This window comes from Nelusetta ayraudi, unplaced genomic scaffold (genome assembly GCF_046127955.1).
Source record: "Nelusetta ayraudi isolate G7.1 ecotype Tasmania unplaced genomic scaffold, CSIRO-AGI_Nayr_v1 ptg000042l, whole genome shotgun sequence".
Classification (NCBI taxonomy): Eukaryota; Metazoa; Chordata; class Actinopteri; order Tetraodontiformes; family Monacanthidae; genus Nelusetta; species Nelusetta ayraudi.
In genome coordinates, this window is record NW_027466092.1 from 2,850,277 (window position 1) to 2,873,469 (window position 23,193).

At 43.4% G+C, this 23,193-nt stretch overlaps 1 protein-coding gene across 1 annotated transcript in view; it reads left to right on the forward strand.

Annotated features, from left to right (window-relative positions):
• Positions 1-23,193, forward strand: part of ca10a (carbonic anhydrase Xa) — a 195,215-nt gene that overhangs the window by 151,488 nt on the left and 20,534 nt on the right. The window contains exon 4 of the mRNA XM_076033662.1: positions 18,354-18,539. Within this exon, the coding sequence (XP_075889777.1) occupies positions 18,354-18,539 (186 nt within the window). The remainder of the gene's footprint in view (positions 1-18,353; positions 18,540-23,193) is intronic.

Consider the following 23,193-nt stretch of genomic DNA (forward strand, 5'->3'; position numbering starts at 1 on the left):
GCCCCGCGTACAGAGAAGCCGAGCGTCTTTAATGCAAAGCTGCGGCCGCAGAGGGCCGAGGTGATAATGTGCTCGGCAAGGGCGTGAAAATAAGCGCTCGTGTTGGTGCTGTTTTGAGCGGCGTGCGGCTGGCCAAACAGAGTCGGGGAGGTAGCGGGCCAGAGGGCGGAGCTACGTGATGGCCCTGCAATCCCCCAAACACCCCCTCCCTACCATCACGTCCACGCTACAACATCTCAAGTCATATCTGCAGAATATTTTTTCAACATGTATGAATATATGTATGTATTTAATATGTATAATGTATTTCTGACTCAGTGATTGGCCTGGATTTAGTTCTCACTGGAGATAAAGACACTCAAAGAAGAAATTTAATGTCACACTAACACTGATCCTCGGACTGTGGGAACAAGCTGATTATCAATATTAACCTGGGGGAGGATTTCCTGTCCTCTAATTGATAGGAATGGTGCCAGGGGTCACACTGAAGGCATTGAGTAAATACACAAAACAGTTTTGCCACAGTTACAATTATAATCACAGAAACAGTCATGGAGTCATTTCAGGTGTGTTCTTATTGCCACCCAGATATGAGTCATGATCTCACCCTGTGGGCCACACCATGGTAAAATGTCTGCCTCTGCCACTGTATCCAGGGAAGGGGCGACAGAACAAAAATGTGACTCAGCGCGGAGACCTGCTGTCGATCGGGGGGTGAAAAAACGCTCAAATGTGGGGATGTGACGACGTAAGTGGTGGTAAAAAAAAAAAAAATAAAACAGTCTTGGGGTGCAGGCGGGCGCCTCGGAGCGTGCGTGTGTATGCATGGCCGACCACGAGCCGTACTCCAGAAACCCCTCCGATCCCGCTGATGCACGAGAGCCTACTTTAAAATTGAGTGTGTGTGTGTGTGTGTGTGTGTGTGTGTGTATGTATGTGTGTGTGAATGTGAGAAAGGTGGTGATAACAATCTGAAAGGAGTGGAAGCGAATTTCCCTCAGGCTTCAGCCACTGCGACTTGCTCCTTGCCCTCCTTTCATTTCCATTTCCTTCAGCGGGATCGCTGGTGGAAAGCTTAGAGAGGCACAGTTCAGTCCAAATAAGACACCGCCGTGAAATCGCTGCTTCGCAATCCCGGCTTGTTGTTTTTGTTGTCCCTGTTGGGAGATTTGGCTTTGGAAATCTTTATCAGGAGAGAAAAGAGAGCATCGCCGGTGTGTTTCTATTACCTGAATGCTACGCGCCCGCATTCGCACTGACATCAAGGCCAAGATGCTTTTTTATTAGCTGTAAGCACTGAGCTGTTCGCGGCAGAAATCCGGGCCTTGCTATGGTGGAGCTTGGTCCAGTTATCTGGTTGATCACAGCACACAAGCTTATCGACATCAGCAGTCATGCGCACCCATGGGCGGCCAAGAGTCACCCGCTGACCGCTGGACGGTGTGAGAAGGGCAGTGCACGAGAACGTGAAGTACCACACAAGGAAGCCAGACTTGTGTATGACTGGTTTTTTTTTTCTTGTCCAGAGGGTGAGTTCAGTCAGTCATGACACGGTGTTTCCAAGCGCATCTTTTTCCACATTCACACGGCCTGTCTGGCTTTCTGTTTCCAGTCCTTAGGCAAAGCAGTAAGTGCACTGAATTCTAATTGGATTGCATGCGTTCCTAATCCGCTTCCGTTTAGTTGCGATGAACAACTGCTGCCAGTTTCCCGCCTCAAATAGCCCCTGAAGAAGACAAAAGATAAGGAGAAAGGAAGTTTTAGGTGAGCTGCCCCAGAAGGCCTGGACACTGATTTTTATCAGAAGGAATAAATAAGTGAAGTCATGCAAGGCTTTCCACAGGGGACGACTTGTGTTCGCCTGCCATGGGGCGGTCGTGTGGAGCTGTGGCCACCTGGTTACATTGGCAGACTTTGTTTGGTTTGTGAAAACAAAATGTGGAAGACAAAAGGTTTGAACTATCACCTTCCAAGTTTGGTTAACTCACCGTCTTTTAGCCTTTAATCAGACCAAATGGGCCAAACATGAACAGGAGCAACTGGCATGTATGTTTAAATCTTTGGGGTTTTTTCCCTTCTTTCTTTCTTTCTTTCTTTCTTTCTTTCTTCACGTTGATAGTATTTGGTAATAATGAGCATCTCAGCAGGTTTAACATTCTAGTAAGCTGAAGGATCTCAACGGGTGCGGAGGTGGATGTTTATGTATTTGTGTCATTCAACTCAGCTCGTGTGTGCGCGCATGTGCATGCATGGCTGTGAGTGTGTGTGAGTGTGTGTGAGTGTGTGCGTGCATAGGCAGGCACAGTGTTTTTTAGAGGAGCAGAATGTGCTGGTGTTTCACAGGAGTGTTTAAAAGGTTCAAAGCTTTCTCAGGCTCTCTGTCTCTGTATGCTCCCCAAAGACCTGGCAGTTGATGTTTTGCCCTCCAAAGGGTTGTTTAGGGATAAAGGTGGAAAAAAGACTGGTAAGATGTGGGCTAAAAACTGATTCTTCCCATCAGGGTGCCAATACGGTGTCGGAGTGGAGCTGGTTTTGCCCTAATGGACTTGAGAAGATTAACACAGACGGCTCAATACTGTTTTTTTTTTTCTTTTTCCCTGAGAATCTCGTCCTCCCGCCGCTTCCAAGGAATATCCAAGCATGAAGTTCAGACAAATCTGTCCCCGCCGGTGACGTCCAGCATAATGATGTCAGCGCTATCTAAGTTGGGTACACACGGCCACGAGTGCAGCTGAATGAAGAATGCGCTGTCAGATGTGTCTGAGCTGCCTTATCTGCTTGGACGGCCTCTTTTATTTATTTATCTATTTATTTTCCCTCGGCTGCGCCGGGATCATTTGAATGCGGCGGGGCGATGCTGCCCTACGGCTCCTCATCAGCATTGGTATGGACATCGGCAACGTCAGACAAAGTTAAGTTTTCGGCTACCCAGTCCTCTTTCTTCTTCTCAAATATGTAAAAGTGCCGGCCGCCACCCAGCTAACCTTGCCGGCCGACATCAGCGCCGCAAGTCAGCCGTGCTGAGCTCCAGCGATGGATTAGCACGGGCTCTGAAGGTAGGGATGCCACTGGGTATCGATCCGGCATTAGCGCAATCATTAAAAGATATTGACCCTGAACATCTCAGTGTGTCCCATTGATCTGCGGTCAGTGGCCTGGGGATGCTGAAAATTCAGTATGACTGGAGCGGCGATCCGTCACCCAGCAACTGTCGGCCCTGAGTGAGGTGTTCACAAGAGCAAATACATTATCAGTCTGCGGCTGACAGTTGCAAAATATGATAGCAAATATATCTGCGCATCAGTCGGTGCTCTGACATTATCTTTGTGTGGGCAAAGCGTGCAAGCTGTATTTAAATTGAACTTGTTTATCTGCTTTGCAAACCAGCGTTCCCGTATATTACGTACATACACGATAATGAACGTATTCTCACGTTGCGGTTTTCCACTCGCCTGAGTCCACTTTTCATCTCAACCAACGCTTGTTGACGTTCCTTGAACCCACGGCCATATTTACACAGATTTGATAATGTCACATTACGTAGCTTTGTATCTGTTGTTTGGCCTTTCATCCACATGTTTCTTCAAATGTACTAGAAAAAGAAACTTTTGCAAAACTTAATAACTTATTTCAGTCTGAGGATCATCAGGTTTTCAGGGTGTTTTGTTTTTTTTTTAGCTCCTCCCATTTGTTGGTTTGTATTTAATTGTGGCAATGTTCCATCTAAAGTAAGTCCCAGGAGACAAGAGCTTCTGATATTTTACTGCAACCTTCTCCCTTGTTCGATTGTTTTGGAAGTCGCTTGCTTCTGTGTATTTTTGACACAACACAGAAAGAAAAAAATATGTTTACCCTGCCTCTATGTAAGTCCATATGTTTTTCAAATTAATACATAATAATAATAAATTAATACTTTCTAGGTTGCTAAGATGGCGTAACTGGAAAGCTCAATTTATAACTGTCGATGAGCAGACCCTCAAAACCATTTGAGTAATAGCTCCCACCTTTTTCACATTTTTTTTTTTCGAATGCCTTCTTGTAATGGTGATGACAACGTAATGACCAAACGTTTTTTTTTTTTTCAAAGGAAGACATTTTTCCTCAAAACTGAGGTGAATTATTTGTGTTTGGTTTACGCAGTGCAGGATGATGGCACATGATTGGAAGTCAATGTAACTCCACACAAAGACAGAGACAAACATGTTCAGTATGTACAAGTTCAAGAGGAGGCGCGTTTGTGGCCGCGCACATCTATGTGTGTGTTTGTGTGTGTGTGTGTGTGTGTGTGTGTGCATGTGAAGCTCAGAATCTGGCACTGTATAACTCACATTTTTATTGGCGGCAGTACAATATCCCAGGTAGCTGGGGGTGCCAGCCCACTAGAGGATGTGTTAAAAGGGAATCACTAATCAGGGACTGGCAAGCAGTGGCTAATGTGTGGTCCTTCAGATGACTTTTGTTGTTAACAAACTGCCTCAGGGTTTGATTGCAGATCGTCCTGCATGTTCAGTCAACAACTTCAGCCAACACCTAATACTCATATTTTTGTATTTAAAAAGTTGTAAAAGCTAAACTTTGTTAGATAAAAAAAAAAAAGTTCACAAAGTGTATTTGTTGTTGAAAAACGCACATATACATAACCATCTAACTGAATTTAATTTCTATTTGCATTGGGCCTATGGAACTGGTAGAGTTGAGGAAAATTGGAACCACAGGGGAAAGACAAATAAGGGAATGTTGTCACAGTTCATTTAGTAAGGAGAGCATTCTGGGCTCTTATTGCCGTAAGCATGGGCCCTTAACGTTGTTACGCATAGCTGAAGGCCTGTTCACAGGACAGATAGCTCGTCCAATTACCTGTCAAGTTTCAAGCTTCCCACTTTCTCTTTCTCGTGTAAGTCTAGTCTGTGTGCATTTCCAAGTGCCACTTGCCAGCTTGACCACTGGTAAGTGTATGAATCAGAGACACAGCAACAAGCTGTTGTCCTGTCTTGTCGGCTCTTGTGAGTGTGGGAGAAAATGGAAAAAGAAAAAAGAAAAATTCTGAACTGTTTAATCCTCTGTGTTTTGCAGCTGTTTCACCAACCCTCTGCTTTTTTTTTTTTTTTTGACAGATCCAGTTTGAAAGCCTTTGATTCGGCTGTGTTCTGGGCAGCACTTTCTGCAAGTCGAGCAGCGTCCCTGAACCTCAGCTTTCATGTCTCCCTCACTTGGCACACGCTTGGGCTTCCCTTTCTACCGGTCTAGACCAACAGCCCTGACCTCACTTAAATACATGTCTGGATCGGCAGCAGCTGCACGACACGAACGCTGCGTAAAGCCGGTGCATTTCTGCTGAAACTGAACGTCTACAGTGTTTACTTAAGCGCAGTGCCGTCCCACGCATGAGCCACTGATGTTTTCTGATTCTGAGCTTTGTAGGGCACCCTATCCCCAAGACTGCCACTAAGGAGCCCCCGTCTCAGTTTGCCAGGCCTGGAAAAAGAAGGCAGTGCAGTAACGATGTTTTAAAATTAGGAGTTTCTGCGGCCCGAACCGCATGAAGTGATGCCTGAGGGCGAGGCAAGGGACTTTTCCCTTGCTCAGTGCCCAGTGGAATGCTCCCCACCACAAACAAAATAAATAAATCAGCGCCAAGTACCCAGGAGCAAAGTGTCTGTGTGGGCGACCTACCCTATTCTAAGACGTGTTATAAGAACGAGATTATTTTTCAGTCTTTCATGATTCACATTCTTTCCCCCACAATGCTGCACTGCATTTTTCTCTTCGCTTTGCGTTATATTTATATTGCTCTCTTCACAATTTTAATGATTTTATTTTTTGCATTTGCTTTTGCATTTTGCAAAGGACATTAAATCAGGTCCATCCCTGAAAAGTAACATTGTACAGTATGATGATATTTGTTGCATAGATTTTATTTGGGTTTTTGTCCTCATTTTTGAAATTTTTTTCTATTTTCTTTTTTTTTTGTACTTGCTAAAGTGATTTTAAAATTGGGGCCTCTAAAGCTGAATTATGGCCAACAGTTGCTCCTGGGCTTTGTTTCGCTTAAGTGCCTTCCATACTTCTCAGAGCATTGGAGAGGGCAACAAATATGGGGCTTTCCATTTGAAAAATGGCCCCAGCCGCTGTGCTATGAATCCAGATCTTGGAAGAGAGATAAGATACAGTACTTCATGCAGGCTGACGCACACGTACGGCTGCGCTTTTCATCCACCCCGCAATGATAAGTAGGCCGGCAGTAGCTTTGCAGCCCCGCACACTGTCTGAATGCTAATGAGAATGCCGCTCGCAATCAGAGCAGCTCTCCGCGCTCCTGCAGTGACTGGGCGAGCACTTTGCTGGAAATTGGGTATAATCCTGACCTCCTTTCCAGCTCTACCTGGCGAGGTTGATGTAAGCAAATGTGATTAATCTTGTCCACCACTTATTCTTGCTAGTGTGTGGCCACAGCAGGAACACAGTCATACAAAACTGACTTTTAGATTGGCCTGTCCTCCGAGCGGAACAACGGGAGGACAAGCACATGTCGCACTTTGTCCTTACCTTATAAGTCAAAGATTTTTTTTCCCCCCTCCCCTCGGCATAAACCCGCCTCTGCGATGGGGCTTATGAAGGAAACAGATGACTTTGTGGGACAGGTTCCAGAGTATTAATTTCCAACCAAGCCACCGCTGTGCTGTCGTCTGAGTGCCGCGGCCTCCACTTAATCAGTGGCCCGAGGGGTGCCACTTTACACCTACCCACTGTCACTCCGTGAGGAAGCACTGAGGCTTGCAGGAGAAGGCGAGACACGCTTCATACCCCTCTATTCTTTCTTTCTGCGACCAGCTAACCCCTCTCAGAGGAGAGGAGCAGGACCTGATTCGAAAGATTTTAGTTTGGCTCAATCCACCGCGTAACCCAGCGTTCAGGTCATAACTACTTCATAAATCGACTAATAAATTGTTGGTAAGGGTGCCCACACTTTTACTTACTTTACTCACTTATAAATAAATAAATGACTTGAAGAAGTGATCATTGCGTAGTACCTTGTGTAGAACACAATCAACCGGTCGATAACAAATCAACTTTTGGGCATCCCTGCATTAAAGGCACAGCCAGGGAGCCCAAAACTATTGACTTCTTTGAGTAATTCGATGCATTCATCCAAAAAAAGTTTGACTAGTTTTGAATAGAATATTCTCTCCATAGGCTAGTTAATGATTTCGGTCCCAGGTGTGATTGTACATCATATAATTGGCATCTGGCCTCTTTGCCTTTCTGTGGAGGCTTTCCAAGCTCTCTCACTGTCTACATGGGTTTCCTCTGACAGCCAAGGCCGCCTAAAACTATGGTTTCACATGGTGGGTAAATTGGCCAAGACAAAGCTATGTTATTTTTCAGTCACTACCATTTAGCCATACCTACCTACGTAAACTACTGGGTAAGCAGATGTTTTTTTGTATGTGTCGGTTTTAAGGTTGGCTACTGTTATATGACTACTGTATGGCCCACTTCCTCTTCACACAGCCAGAGGACTCTTCACAATAATTTCAGTCTCCTGAGTTGTGTTTGTGCTCATCACTGTGATGTGTTTGCTTTGGCTTCTCGGTCAGAATGTACATTTGTTGCGGTGCTTCCGCAATTAACCAAGACTTCTATCTTTAGATTCCTTTGCCAATGTTTATGTTTGTTCTTTCTGCTTTGCCTCAGCCAATCCTATTGTGTGCTTGCTTATACTCTAGTCTTCTATTATCTAAGTGATAGAAGTCATTACTCTGCCAACCTCTGGCAACACGCCAGCATTCTCAGCTGTTTCAGAGCTTTGCGTTTTTCACTGCTGCTGCTGCAAGTAGTAGATTCCATTATAACATGGTCTTAGTTCTGAAACAATCTTTAGTACCATTGGATTTGAAAGTTGAACTGTCAGAGTTTGTTCTGAAGGTGCCAACTCATCCACCCACCCCGGCAACTTCGGGCTTTCTAAACTCAGATCTCTGAAAGAATTGTAAATATTTTACATGTGGGTCACAACCCTCTTCATTTTGTTATCCTGTTTTCATGAAAATAGTGCAAGAGTCTTAAATATTAGTTATCCACAGCATGTTGCTGGTCTAAGGGAGACCGAAGGTTCTTTTTGGACACAAACCAAGAGCCTCTTTGTCAACAAGAGCTTGATCTAGTGGATTTGGTTCCAGATCATTGATGCATTTACATGAGTAGAGCCAAATCCAAAAGCAAAAACTGTTACAACGTTGTAAGACAATGTTCGCAAAAAAGGAGTCATCATGTAAGGGTTGAGGCCTACAAAAAAAATGTTGTATCCTATAGCAAAACAAAGTAGTCTTTAAATGTACTTATGAGGTGTTGGTGGACTCAAATGCACGACAACCACTGATGCAGTTCGAGAGGTTTATTGAAGAGTCGAGGTCGGGCAGTCCAGGGTCGAGAACCAGTGCAGGCGGTGAGAGAGGCAGGCGAGATCGGCGTCGGGGACGGGCGGAGGTCGATGACAGCGACAGAATCCAGACAGGATTCTGTCAGGCCGAGACTCTAAGCAGGACTCAGATGCAGAGAGCTCAGAGTTTTCAGTCTTTTATTTAGCACAACCAATTGTCCCCTAAACCGTGACAAAGCAAAAGGGCTATGAAAGACCTACCGCGTCTAACCTGTCACTAAAAACCTAAACAAAAAGCGTGGCAACTAAAAGTCACTCCTAAGAGGGAAAAAGGGATAAAGAGCTATGGAGAGGAGAAAAAAACCAGGAACAAAAAAATTGCTCTAAGAGGAAGCACAAAATCACTCACGAGGAGGAGAGAAAAGGGCTACGAAACATAACAGAAATGAAAATCCCAAACTAAACAGAAAACATCACCAAAAAGTCACTCACAGGGAGGAGGCAAAAAGCTAAGAGCAAAACCTAACAAAAGAACCTGAACTAAGGGCAACATTTATCAAACAAGAAGCGACTCGTCGAGGATCAAAAGTCTTTCTGTGGCTACTTGAAAAGGCTGTGGCCGTCAGAAGTAATGACACACAGGTGGAGACAATAGGCAATTGGGTCGGGCGCACAGGTGGCACATGAGGAAAGGAACGTGATCTGAAACGAGAGGAAGGTTAGTCGGTCCTTCAGAATAAAACGGGATGTGACAAGACAAAAACCCCACGACAGGACAAACCTCACCACGGTGCGGCAGTTTTCTGATTCATCGCTTGAGCTCAGTAGTTTTTCTTCAGCTTGTTTTAGTAGCATGAGAACTTTTTCAATCTTCGACACCACGCTCTTCGTGGCCACATCCTGGAGTGGCTCTCACAGCCTTTTCCGATGTTTGGTATGCAAGATGCCTCCTCATCTTGCACACAAAATAAAATGTATTCAACCAATAGCAGCAAGTCATTAAAAAGGGGGAAGCTAATGTGTGTTTTACGTGCTCTCATTGCAGTTTGATTCAAGTGTTTGTGTTTTGGCCATTTTCATCTAGGGAATCCTACAATCAAGTGTGATTACACCAAGCAGAGCACAGAGAAGCTGCCTTGGAGTGCACTTCCATCCAGGCTAATGCTAATATGTCCTCTTGTAAATATGGGTTTCTGCTCTCGCCAGGCAGCAGTTTCAGTTGATTGTTTATTATGTTTGCGAATTGCAAGTAATTTGCATGGAAACACAGTTGTTTTGAACATAATGTGCACCAGTGTGAATTTGCCGCCTCTATTATGTTTAAAACCGACTCCCAGCATTTTTATAGATGATTCCCTGAGGTACTGCCGCCTGACTGGATTCAAATGTTTTACACAGACTGATTAATCGCTGCTCACCCTGCCTGAGGAGGTCAACAGCCTGTTCTTGTTTTTTTTTGTTTTTTTAAATGTTATTATTTACTGTCTACTGACTTCAGATACAAGAGTGGAAGGCTGCTGCATTGATGTTCTTAGATCACTCAAACTGATATGGAACGTTGTTTGGAGTGTAAACTCATAATCATCACTAGTATTGTCTGTGTTGAATGTTGAAGGTAAAAAAAAAATAAAAAATCAAGAGGACACAGATGCGACCAAACTTACCAGATGACTCACTCTCATAAAGGCACCGTTTTACCTTGGTTATTGTTTTTCATGCTATTGTTCTAAAAAAATAATAATATTGTACATTCTCCTCTACCAGTTTAATGAGAACAAAAAGAGTTACATGTTGCACTTTAACTTCAGTTTAAATTCATTGGTGATTGTGTGGTTACATTTGCCAAGTGTGCCCTTTTCTGTTAGAGGTGGTCCTGGCTTCAGTGCCAGATGTGTGGTGAACAATGCGGAAAATGTGGAAACTTCAATTGGTCGTCGTCCTGTGTTATTTTCTTTGGATACGACGTAATGCAGCTCCTGCAATTACAGATCCTCAGAAGAGACCTCATCGTGACATTTTATTCTTATTGCTGGCAAATTATAACTAGCAGCATCACCATTTCAGCCAGTCAACCGTCTTACCAAGAGCGAAGGCAGTTCTGTTATCTTTGAAAATGAGCACTGCAGTCATATAGCAGTATGGTCAGTGTTGCTTTTGTGTAACGGGGCTATTTTACTCTATTGATCTGCGGGGCCAAATTAATGATGGTGTTCCTTTATGTTTTCTCATTACCACCACAAGCTAGTAATGTCTGTGCTACGACCAAGGCCACCCCAGACAGTCAACAATCTTCTTTATGACTTGTTTATGTTGGCCGAGCTATTAACTCTAATGTGCTAGTGCATCGCGATCATCACCATCTACACGAGGAAGGCTGGTATGAAGCGCTATTGTCATTATCAGCGCTATAATTCCGGTATGCTTGCGCTCGGAAACAAATTAAAGGTGTGTTTAACCGCTCGAGCGGTGTGGGATGTCAGACGGTGGTGGTATGGCAGAGACACAACCATGTCTACGATCTGCACTCACTGGAAAACACATTAGAATGAGATGGCTCTGAAGTCATTTGCGTGTGACGTGTTTTGCCAGCTGTCAAGTTCATGATTGATGTAACGTCCCTAAATAACTTATCAAGCTGTGCTGGCAGCTCTGCTTATTATTTTAGATACGTTTCTTGTGGGGGTTTTTTTGTTAACAGTTTTGTTCCAAAAACGACTTGGAGAAACGCAGGAAAAACAAATGTATGTACAGAATGTGCAGAACTAAGTATGTATGCACAGAAGGAGCAGCTCTATAGCGCAGTGACACACAGCTCCTTGTGTGTGTCTCTGTGTTGTTGCTGTTCTCCTGCTCCTTGTTTGCTAGCCTGTCGTACTCGTGTTCAAACGGACACCAGTCAGTGCTAATGCTAACATACCCTACACTGCATTTTTAACCAAGATTGAAGAGAAATAATACGTCCAATATGGACGTCCTCTCGCTAGCCGTATTATGCACTTGACATTGTAAACTAAATGGCAGCACCATGTTCTCATTCAATCTGAGTCAATGTCCTGCAGAATGCGAAAAAACTTTCTTTTTTTTTTTTTTTACCTCATGCTCTTTTTTGCAAGAGAAAATACATAATCTCAGGCCTATTTGCGACAAGAGACACTGTGACATGTCATAGTAAGTGCAAAAAAAAAAAGGAAATCATATAATGACTCTTATCTGAATTTCATTTTCTGTTTCATTTTCCCGCCATTGTCACCCTACTATATTCACCCTTGCTCACTGTCACACTGTCATGACACGCGGCAAACACTTGGAACGGTGCACTGTGATACCTGATATAATAACTCCCTCCCTTGTTTTTGATTTTATGGCAAGTCAGACGTGCCCAATGAAAAGGGGACAGCTATTATCATTTAAGCCTTGTCTGAATGTCATTAAAAGACTGTTTAAAGCGAAGAGGAGCCTGCAGGCGATAATTCTCTGGGGGTAACATATGAGTCATCTCTATTACAACAGCAGGAGGCCTTATCTGCTTGTCAAGGCTGCCGAGTCAAACTTTTGAACGAACCCAGGATGGGAAAACGATCCCAGAAATGAACTTTATTGATTAATGTCAAAAGATTAAACTCTTGCTTGAAGGAGACTTTTACCCCAAAGACAGGGTTCACTTTGAAGACCTGGCTTAAATTCTCACCCGCCGCTGGCCGATTTCAAGTGTAAGAATCATTCATTCATTCATTTTCCATACCCGCTTAGTCCCGAGTGCAGGGTCACGGGGGTCTGCTGGAGCCTCTCCCAGCTGTCTTAGGGCGAAGGCAGGGTGACACCCTGGACAAGTCGCCAGTTCATCGCAGGGCCACATAGAGACACACAACCATTCACACTCACATGCACACCTAAGGACAATTTAGAACGTCCAATTGACCTCACATGCATGTTTTTGGAGTGTGGGAGGAAGCCGGAGAACCCGGAGAGAACCCACGCAGACACAGGGAGAACATGCAAGCTCCACACAGAAAGGTCCCAGGCCCGGAATCAATCCCACAACCTTCTTGCTGTGAGGCGGCAGCGCTAACCACTGCGCCACCGTGTTGCCAGTGTAAGAATCTTTCAGTATATTAAAAGATACGTGTTTTGCTTGATTTTGTTTGTAATTTTATTTTTCGCTTCTGTGAGAAGATAAAATGTGGTGCATTCTACTGAAGTGGGGGGGGGGGGGGGGGCAATAACTTCACAGCTGAAATGGTGGTCGGGTTACCAACAGGATTGAAAGTGGAAAGCTTTTCTTAAGAAGGATTAGTTTGAATGTTTGAGTTAACATGGTTTTGTGTTTTATGTGGGACAACTACAAACCCAGGTCTGGCAGCACTGCTGGTATCATGGTACTTGCAATTGATCGACTGGCTGCCTGCGCTGGTTTCTCCCTCCTGAACACGTGTTTGCTCATGATTTTGTTTTTTGTTTTTGAATCGGTACATTCAGCACACTTGTCTGAATCACAGGGCACACACGACATCAAAAATGCAAATCCCCTCAAGCGCAATCATAGCCCACAAAATGCTTCCTCCTTTTCCGTTTGTTTGTTTGGTTGTTTTTTTTTTGGTAACCGGATAAAAGAACACTCACACTGGCTGCGAATAATGCCTCGTGTGTCAGCGGGGATTGCGCGTTGACGCAAACCCTTGGAAACACAACACCAGAGACATGTAATTACAAGTCGCTACCAAATGAAACGCACTGAAACAGGATGAAGCGGCTCGTTTGTCTTGAGACTATTTTCAGTGCCTGACTCAACTACATGTGCCGCCGCACTGAGAAGTTGGCAGCCAAAGGGAACGTGTGGGATAGAATCTAAATAAGCCACAATGTGCGCCTGTGTCACTGTAATAAGGTGAGATCTCGCCTAATTGGTGCAGCGTGACTTGTTGTTGCGTGCCGGACAGTTGTGGAGTGACGCTTGTGAAAGCCTCAGCTGGGCTGAATGTCGACGGACACGCGGTGACCTAACTGATGTTGTTACCCAAAGACTGAAAAGCTTTGGCAGCTTGAAACACACAGGCTGTTTCTGGTATAATTGGTGTCATGAAATAACATTGATATGAGCCGGACAGCCAGGAGGATTTTTAATTGTTTTGCAGTCAGTTCTAACCAACGCCTGTCTGTCTGACGCGCAGAACAAAGCTTGTCATTTTAAAAATAAGAACATTTTGATCTTCTTTTAAAGAGTGACTCGGCCACACGCTGCAGAAGCTCCGGAGAATAATGAGCTGACTGGACGGGTGAGTGTCGTGCCCACGCTTTGTTTGCAACCTCTCTGCCACATTGACTGGCGAGTAATTGTTGCAGCGGAGAACATGAGGAATGAGGCCAGTCCTGGGGTCTTTATTCACACAAGGTTTCATTTGTTTTTCAAGTGTGGGTCCAACAAGATACCGACAGTTTAGAGGCAGAAAATTCAATTTTGTTGAAGCCCATCTTCGAAACAGAAGACAAGCACAAAAAACAATCCTTTGTCGTATGGATACCATGGTGGATAGCAAACGGTAGCTGTTCGTGTTAGCAGATGTTAGCTTTACGTTTCTGTTTCGTAACTGCACATTTTAATGTTTTCCAACACTGTCCAAAATTAGACTCCTGACCAAATTCCGATGATGTATCTTATTCAACAAATGTATTTAAACTTTTTGAAATGTTAACGTAATCGGCACTAATAACTGAAGGCAGAGCTAAGCAACGTGACTGGAAACAACACTCTGCCTCGGCTCGTACATTTGCTTCATTTCCTATATATCCTAGCATCGCTTCAAGCACGAGGTTGAAGTGTTGCCTCACGAAAATGAACCCAAGTGAAAACCGCTGCCTTCCAGGAAATTTGCCAGTGGGGACAGCATGTAAAAATGGCCAATCTACTGAAACTTCCAGCACTTTTTAGGGGCAATTTACTGGAAACTGTGAAAGGCCATTGTGAAAACATGGTTTAACGTACTAAGTTTTGTACTTGTGTTATTGTATTATCGTGAATGTGAAAATTGCGGTTTGAATCGTGAAACTCCACGGCTGAGTAGGAGTAGCCCCACTCCAGACCTGATGAGCAATCATCAGTCTTTTTTCCCCCTCTACTGCAGCAGTTCTTTTGTTTTTCTGCTTAGAGAGATAGAATTTTAAAAGTTGATCGGTTGCCTATCTAATATTGCATCACTCGCAGCTGCTTTCAACACCCCTCCCCCTCCGCCACCACCACCACCACACCTCCCCTAGTACGAGAGTTTCCACTCAGATCTTCTTCCTTTTTTTGCTGTGAGTGCTTTCCCTTTGCCAGTTGGGGATTATCGATCCCAGGAGATGAAAGAATTACCAATTAGGGAAGGAGCTGCTCTTTACTGTACATGCTGTTATCGGCGGCTCCGTATCCTGGACTCGCTGCAAGACAAACATGATTATATTCCTCGCCTTTGTCGTTTCAACCACACTCCACTACTCACGTCTGCTACCCAACCGCTAGCCATTTTCCCTGACATGTGCAATCAGCTTGAACAACAGATATTGGCTGGGATTTAAAAAAAAAAAAAAAAAGAGAGAGAGAGAGAGAATGAAATAATAAATAAAAAAGTGTCATCTTGTGCAGCAAGCAAATACAGTTTGCTATATGTATTGGTAACATGGAACAGTGCTTTGTAAAAACAAAGGCAGCAACAAAAATAAAAGATTTACACCATCGAGTTACAGTTTACGGTGCAACATGTACATCTGTCTGTCTGTGAAGGTCCTCAGTCGTCCAGGTCATGGTAGTCGTTGAAGGTTAATTGAGCCGAGGGAACTGGGATGGAATTTGATAAATTGAAGACATTTTGCCTCTCATCCAAAAGGCTTCTTCAGTTCTAAAAAAAAAAAATGATGGACTGAAACTGTCTATGTAAGTACTGTATATACATTAGAGCTGGATACTGTCAGAGATGCTGACAATTATCAGCCAAGTGTATTTGATGCTTATCAAGGTAAAGGTACAGCTGTAAAAAAAAAAATTGCGTTAAAATGTTGACGCCACAGCAATAAATTAAAACCGAGGATTTTGCGATTTTCTTCGTAACATAATCAGTATCACTTCAATGACTTTTTTTTGTTTGTTTTAAATTTTTCATTTTTTTAATGATTTGTTTCCCCTTTTGCCTTTTTTCAATACAATATTTTAATTGAGTAGAAAAAAGAATGAATGTGTTTTTGCTGCTTCATAGAAATGTACCTAATAAGCTTTATTCATTCTTATTTTCCTCTCTTGGCACCGTTTCAAGACATTGCAACTGTACATTTTTCTAATTTCTGAAAAAAAAGAAAGAAATCAACTTTTCCCGCGTCGACAAGCTCAAAGTGACGGGAGTTGCGAGTCTGTATCTGCACAGTCAGGCACGCTGCAATCCTCCATTCTCTTTACGCGTCAACCTCGACTGACTTTGGAGAAATTGAGGTGAAGTCTGGAAACGGTCGCTCCGCAGCCGCTGTCATTAACCTTCCGAAGACCCGCTAAGTTGTTGTTTTTCGCTAACACGCATCCGGCTGATATCGCCCCCTGCGATAAATGTGTTTGCTTGTCCTGCGGGCAGGCTGCAGACAAAACACACGTCCGGGAGTCAGAGAGCAGCGTCCAGGTCCATTTACCACTCATCTTCTCCGTCCGCACGAGTTTCCGCAGACGCTGAATTATTTGGCTCTTTTTTTTCGACTTGCTGAATGTTTTGCCGTGTCAAACAGCTGCTCGCCAACTCTGTTTGTTTTCACCTGTGCGGAACCTTTCTAGCAAAAAAAACAGAGACCGCAACAAACGGAGCTGCCTGACCGTTGGTGACTGATGGGAACTCACATCAAACCAATAAAACCAGTGACAGGTGGCCGGCCGTCCTCTCTTGTCCTTTTTTTTTATTTTTTTATCCTTGCTCTCATTTTGATTATCATATTACACCGGAATAACATAGAAACTAATTCAGGCCATTCTGCAAATCCTTTGTCTTTGCGCGGCCACATTGGTTTCTCAGCTAATTATGTCCCAGTGTCCTTCATTACGGGGCTGTTCGGTGCTCCTGGTGTCTGAAGTTTCAGGAGAGTCTGCAGGCCTTGCACCACTTCTGCATCATGAATAATAGCCGACGGAGGTCTTTGGGGAGATGAGATTTTTTTTTTTTTTTTTTTTTTTGGTCGCTCCCTTGCTGGAGAACCTTAAAATAAAAATTCCCTTCCCTTTGCTACCTTAAAATCTTTTGGAACTAAAAACCTGAGACTCTTCTCTACCTCTGCTCCCCGTATTTATCTCCTTATCTGCCGCAGTCTTTCTTTCCCTCTCTTCTCCTTTCACATCATTGATTCTTTTTTTCCTGAGCTCCCATGAAATATTTACAGTATGTGGGTAGGCGTCTTTCTCTGGGAATTTGAAAGTGAGCGGTAAAAGGAATGGGGGAGAGGAGGAAGAGCAAAAGGGGAGTTGGAAGGAGCAGAAAGAGTGAGAGATAAAAGAGTCCACCGCAGAGTCGTGGCGCGAATGTCAATGCTTCACTTTGAAATGGCGGATTATTCTAAAGAAAGAAAGAATTGAATAAGTAGGTGCTGTTGATAAAGCTGATTATTTTTTCGCTTTTGTTGGACGACGTTATCCCTGACACCTCACAATGTTTGATTGGAAACGTCTTCTTTGCATCCGGCTATCATTCCATTGGTTTATTCATGCTGTTTAAGTCATGCCCATTGAAATTTTATTATTATTATTATCAATAATAATAATAATAATAATAATAATAATAATAATAATAATAAAGCCTTTATCTTGTTTTCTCACTTAAAACCTTGACAACTAAGTTGATGTCTTAAACAAACTTATAAATTATTCTGCCTCTAAAAAAACCTACCAAGTTAGTTTCTTACCAACGTTCTGCATTATTCCCAAGAGCCCTCAGTTATGATTATTCCACATTTTTGAGGCTGAAAGACTCCACAAAGAGAGGACATATTTCTGTCGAGGTTTGGTAAATATTTATTCAATTATCACCACAGAATGACTTCATTTCCATTCACAATGTTCTGTCCACCTGTTTTCGATGACTGCTTCTATTGCCATCCTGGTTATTTGGGCACTGGATCACCGCTGTCTCTGTGGCGTAAAACCCTGGAGGAGTTCCTAGTTCATCACAGGGCCACCAAGAGAGAAAAACACCCGTCCGCATGGAAACTCCACACAGAATCATCAGAATCAAACTCACAAAGGTGTTTGTGTCAGCGATCGTATGGAAGAACATTCGATGGTTGCGGCTTTTTGGCAAAGTGTGCGAATGTTGGCAAATTTCCCACACTCACACACTGTGGCAGTGCTGTCAACCTCATCAGCATTCTGGTTTCCCTCAAAGGGACAGTTGCAACCGTAAGACTGCATCATCAGTAATCACTCCGTCACTCCAAGTGTGAAATAAGTGTTTCTCTATCTCGCAAAGTCACCACGGTTGTACATTCAGTTACATACTAATAATATGTTTAAGAACTTGGTTCTCTTAATGGTTCTGACATTGACAATGAGTCATGAAATGTCAACTTCTATTGACATTCTGGGAGTAATTGTGGAAACACTGGGATCTCATGGCGGGTCGCTGCCATCACGTGCTTCACAAAATCAACATGCATTATGGGAGATGGGGTTTGTGGTCAAAATGCTGCATGAAGACAATGACGCGCTCTTCAAGCTCTCGCAGGATACGACGTCAGGAAAGACGTGAGGAAAGTCCTTCCCTCGAATCCAACACGTACACGCTACGTGCTACGTGCTAGCACTGACCATTCAGTGGCTTTAACCACCCAGGGACACAACAGCAGCGGTTGCAAACATGTTTTGCGGAACGAAAAAAGCTTCCCTCCGCCCCCATTTCAATGTTTGTCGCTTTCTAACAAACTCTGAATAGTTCCCGGTGTGTTTGATCGTAATCGGCTTCGCTTGCTTGTTTTCCAGGTGGGCGGGACGATGTACAACACCGGCCGCCACGTCTCTCTGCGATTGGATAAGGAGCACTTGGTGAACATCTCCGGAGGGCCGATGACGTATAGCCACCGTCTGGAGGAGATACGGCTACACTTTGGCAGCGAGGACGGCCAGGGCTCCGAACACCTGCTGAACGGACAGGCCTTCTCCGGAGAGGTGCGTGGACCGCCGCACGCAGCAAAGTCAGCTCAAACGCTGAGCACTGCCTCAAGTGAAAGGTTAAAGCGTAGGGAGTCGCTGTTGCAAATGTTGGAGATTACACTAGCAGCAGGTGTACCAAACAAGGTAAGTGAATCAGTTACAAAAGAGCTGAAACAGTCAAACAATGACTACTTTATTTATTTCAACAGGAACAAAGTTGTCACCGAGTTGACAGTCAAGCATTTAGCTTGTTAATAACCGCACGCCGTCGCGCCGAGACTTTAAAATAGAAAAGAATAGAGTGGGGGTGTGCGGTGAAACAATTAGCATCTCCAGGCTTTGATTGTTTAACAATATCATGAGTCAGTCACAGCACTGCAATCCACCACCACTGTTTCATGAATAGCAAATTTGTGTGGCAACAAAATAATTGCAGTCTTGACGGGCAAATTTATTATAATTAATGCTAAACATTTATTCTCCCAGAGTGTCTGAGCCGATATTCAAATTGTCATAAATCAAGTGTTTACTGATTCCCAGTGCGCGGACACGCACACACACGCACACAAACACACACCTGCACACACACAGAACTTTAGCCTGATGCTCCATCGAGGTTCATTTAACTTCCACTTTTTAGTCACCAATGTGATTTTTGTGTTTTAATAATGTTCGAGACGTCCCCGCAGAAAACAGACCGACTTCACTTCTCAAACTGTTGTTGATGTTACAAGGAAAGCAAGTACGTGATTGGAATGGAGAGTTTTCAGAGACATTTTCAGAGCAAGTGCAGGACAGCGCCCTTCTCATGTTAGGCTAACACCAAGACATTCATATTTGAATGTCCAACACACACACACAAACACACACACACACACACACACACACACACACACACACACACACAATTACAATTCTTCCATAATTTTTGTCCAAACTAACCTCAATTCATACCTTGGCTCTAAACTTCAGCTTTTGCCCCACATTTGACTGACCAAAATGTCTTTACGTTCCTAAATTGCCTGACTCTATATCAGTGTGCTTCTCAGTTATTAATGGTAGAAACACACAAAAGGCACATCATTTGTTGTGTCATATTAGTGGTAATTAGGGTTTAAATAAACTCAGCTAACAGTAATGTTAGCTAATCTCAGCTAACCAACTGCTGTTAGCTAGGCAGCAACCAAAATACTGGGTTTTCAAAAAGAAAAAAAAGACCATAATCTGTTAGAAACTGACACCACACGTTGAGTGATACAATTTTAAAATCTTTATTAACAAAGAAAATTAGCATTATGGTTGGAGAAAGTTTAATGAACATGCATGATTAAGCGAAGGGGGGAGGGACACAATCAAAGAGTTTGGTCAGAACTAATAGTTGTATAAATATTCATAAGATTCTGGAAAGACAGCAGATGATTCACGCATGCACTGCTAAAAGCTGCTTACCACAGGAGAGCCGCGGCCAGGAAAGGTTATTGCTCACTGCTCTTTGTTCCTCTTGCTTAAAGATCTTTTTCTGAGCCACTGCCAGATACCCTCCTCTTCCTCTGCCGTGTTCCCTTGTCGCTCAACCAAACCTTCATTTTACGATGATGATGAAAATCTTAAAAGGTCGTCCCTCTGGAACACGTGGGTGCATTCATGCTCTGATGCTTTTGTGCCTTCAAACGTGTGTATCTGAGTTTTTATTAATACAACAATAAAATTGTAATAAAACTGTCATGTAAAACACAAGCATTGGCATCAAATAAACCCCAAAATGATGATTAGCATTTTTTAAATATATGACTAAATGTATTCTGTGAGGATTAACAAGGCCATTCATTATAATGTTCCATCTATAAATGCATTTATATTCATTGGATTTATTATCAGTGGCTCACATGCAGGCCACTGACAATTAACACGTCCCCATGTTAAATTGCAGTACGTTCAAAAATGTATATGTGAGCATTAAAGCAGTTATGAAAAATAATTGTGGTCGACCTCGGACCCTTGGTTTGGTCATACTGTCCAAGTTCCTGTGCATTCACTCACAGTGAACCTAGGCCAATTTGGTCGATCGCCTTGATCAAATGTAGATCAGATGGAGCATTTTGTGCCCACCTATTAGCATTCTTAAAGCAGACATGATTAGAAAAGAGTCATCTGATGTACCAAACCTAGGGTGACGGATATTTAAAAAAAAAAAAAAAAGTAAATATATAAATTAAAAACATCTGTCAAGCAGTTGCAGCTGTGTGGGGCGTTCAGAGGGATCAGAAAAGCAACCAATTGGACGAGAGCTAGCTAAATGTAAGGGTTAAAGTGACCTTTATAACTTGTAACCTGCCTCAGATGAAGTGAGGTTCAATAAAGAAAAGTAAATAACTGAAATAAAACGAAAATATGGAAATTCCATTCGGAAGCACCTTCATTTTTTTTTTTTCAATTTATTTTTTATGAAGTATTTTTGATCCAACTCTTCCAGGAAAGGTGCCTTGTGTTTTTATTTACTCTGCAGACATCTTGGTATACTTTGATTAAAAATCTAAATCTGCAAACGTAGAATGAAGACCAACTTTAAAATTGAAAAAAAAAACAAACATTGCTTTTGTTTCTTCACACCTCTGATAATGATTTTACCTGCTATAACAGTAGACTTTCGGCTAAGGCTTTGTTGCATAACCACCTAATATTACCATTTGCTAAAATTCCTTCCTTTTCTCTTTCTTTGTTTTCAAGTTAAAAGACCCATGTTTTACTCGTGTTCACTCTTTATTCTTTTTAAACCTTGGTCTCCAGTTCTCTCATTGATTAAACCGAGGAACTCAAAACAACCTAATTAGCCCACTCTTTAGAGCCGACTGCAAAAACGCTCAGCATTTTTGCGTATTGGTAGAAGAGAGCAGAAACAAATTGACCTTAGAAAAGAGGCAAACACCTGCGGCCAATTTGCATTTGCCATATATTTGGATATTTGGATGGAGGAGAAACATTCCGGTTTATTGATTGTAGAGATATTTCTGTGATCAACACCGAGTCACCACATCCAAATGTGACGGTCACATCAACTCAATTCAAATGTACAGCATCGGCTTCAGAGACCAGTTGTCCTTGTGTGTGCTTTAGTATTTTCAAGTTCCAAATGTGCATCTTGCTGTAAGCCAAGCGCAAGTAAGCCCTGGACATTGTGCCGCGTACAATTACCATATTCTAACACTGCACAAAGACAGTCTCAATGGGTTCTTTTCAAAAGTTCCCGCAAATTATGAAAGGAAAATGTGAGAGGAAAATACCTCTGAAGAGAAGCGCACGTCAAGTTGAGTGAGTGGGGGGGGGGGGGGAATCATTATAATGCCGCAACGTGAGCTTTTATATCTTTTTATTTCATTCACCCGCTTCTGAAAAATCCCCAGACCAATTCAGTATTCGCACCTTTCAGTCCACTTTTATATATAGGTTGAATGCGATGGAAGGACACTGCATGGACAGGATGACATAAAATTCAGGGTTTTTTTCAAAGATATTAGAGCTTCACACCAAAGACAAAATCCAGCTGTATTTTTTACAGAAACTGAAGCGTTGAAGCAGCGCTGCTCCCACTTTAAATCCCCACCGCACACAAACGTCTTTGTTCCCCTCGTCAAATTGGGAAGCGACAGCGGGGAGTGAATATTAGAGCGGTTGATTGCCAGTCACAGAGATCTCCACGATGTGCTTTATTTTCTCTCCCCGCTAATTATCATTAATCACTATTAAACGGCACATTTCGCCCACATCGGCGCTGCGGCGTCCTAATTGTGGCACGGCTTTGATTAAGATCGCATTGGAACGCTGCGGCACAGCTCGCTCAGAGGAGAGCAAACACGGCGAAATGAATAGGAAGCGGGAAAACAAAATCTGGGATGATGTTTGATTAGAACTGCGGCATGATGAGCGTCAACTTAAATGTGCCGCTTGGGCGGTGCTTTGGGCTGCACATCCACATTGCGTGATTGGAACGTGGTTGGTGTGGTCCAGTGGAATGCCTTGGCTGTTAGTTATTGGTTGTGCGCTCTGTTTTGGTGCGGAGGAATGGGGTGGCTTAGCTGAGATGGAGAGTGAGTGTCTTTTCCAGAGCTGCTCCTATTAAAGCCTTCCCAGCCTGCCACAGCAGCTTATTGACCTGCTGTCTTCTTTTTTCCTCCCAGTAGAGGCCGGGTTAGTCAGTAGTAAGGAGACTGTCACTCTCAGGACCCTCTCCAACACACACATCATAACACTCCATGGTCTTGATGACTATAATCTATAATCTACAACAGTAACTCAACTCCGCTAAAACAGCCCCCAACATATTCTCTTAATTTACCCTACATGAGATGGACCGTATTGGTGGGACGAGTGACCCTCGACCCCTGAAGACTGAAATGCAGCTTTAAGGGCCAAATATAGCTCCATTTTTTGCTGCCATGCGCTCTGCCTCAGTGCACTGATTCACAGAGCGCGTAGCGATAATAATCTGATGGTGCAAACACATTCAAGTTCAGATTTTGCACCTGCGTCCCATCAGACTGCATTTGTCCTGGTAGCGAAATCTAAATGTGGCCTTCAGCATAGCAAGCGCAGCGGGAGCAGAAATGGCGGAGAGGAAAAATGAAGTCGTCTGACAGCGAGCCGCAGGTCCTAATGGATGAGGCCCAGGAAA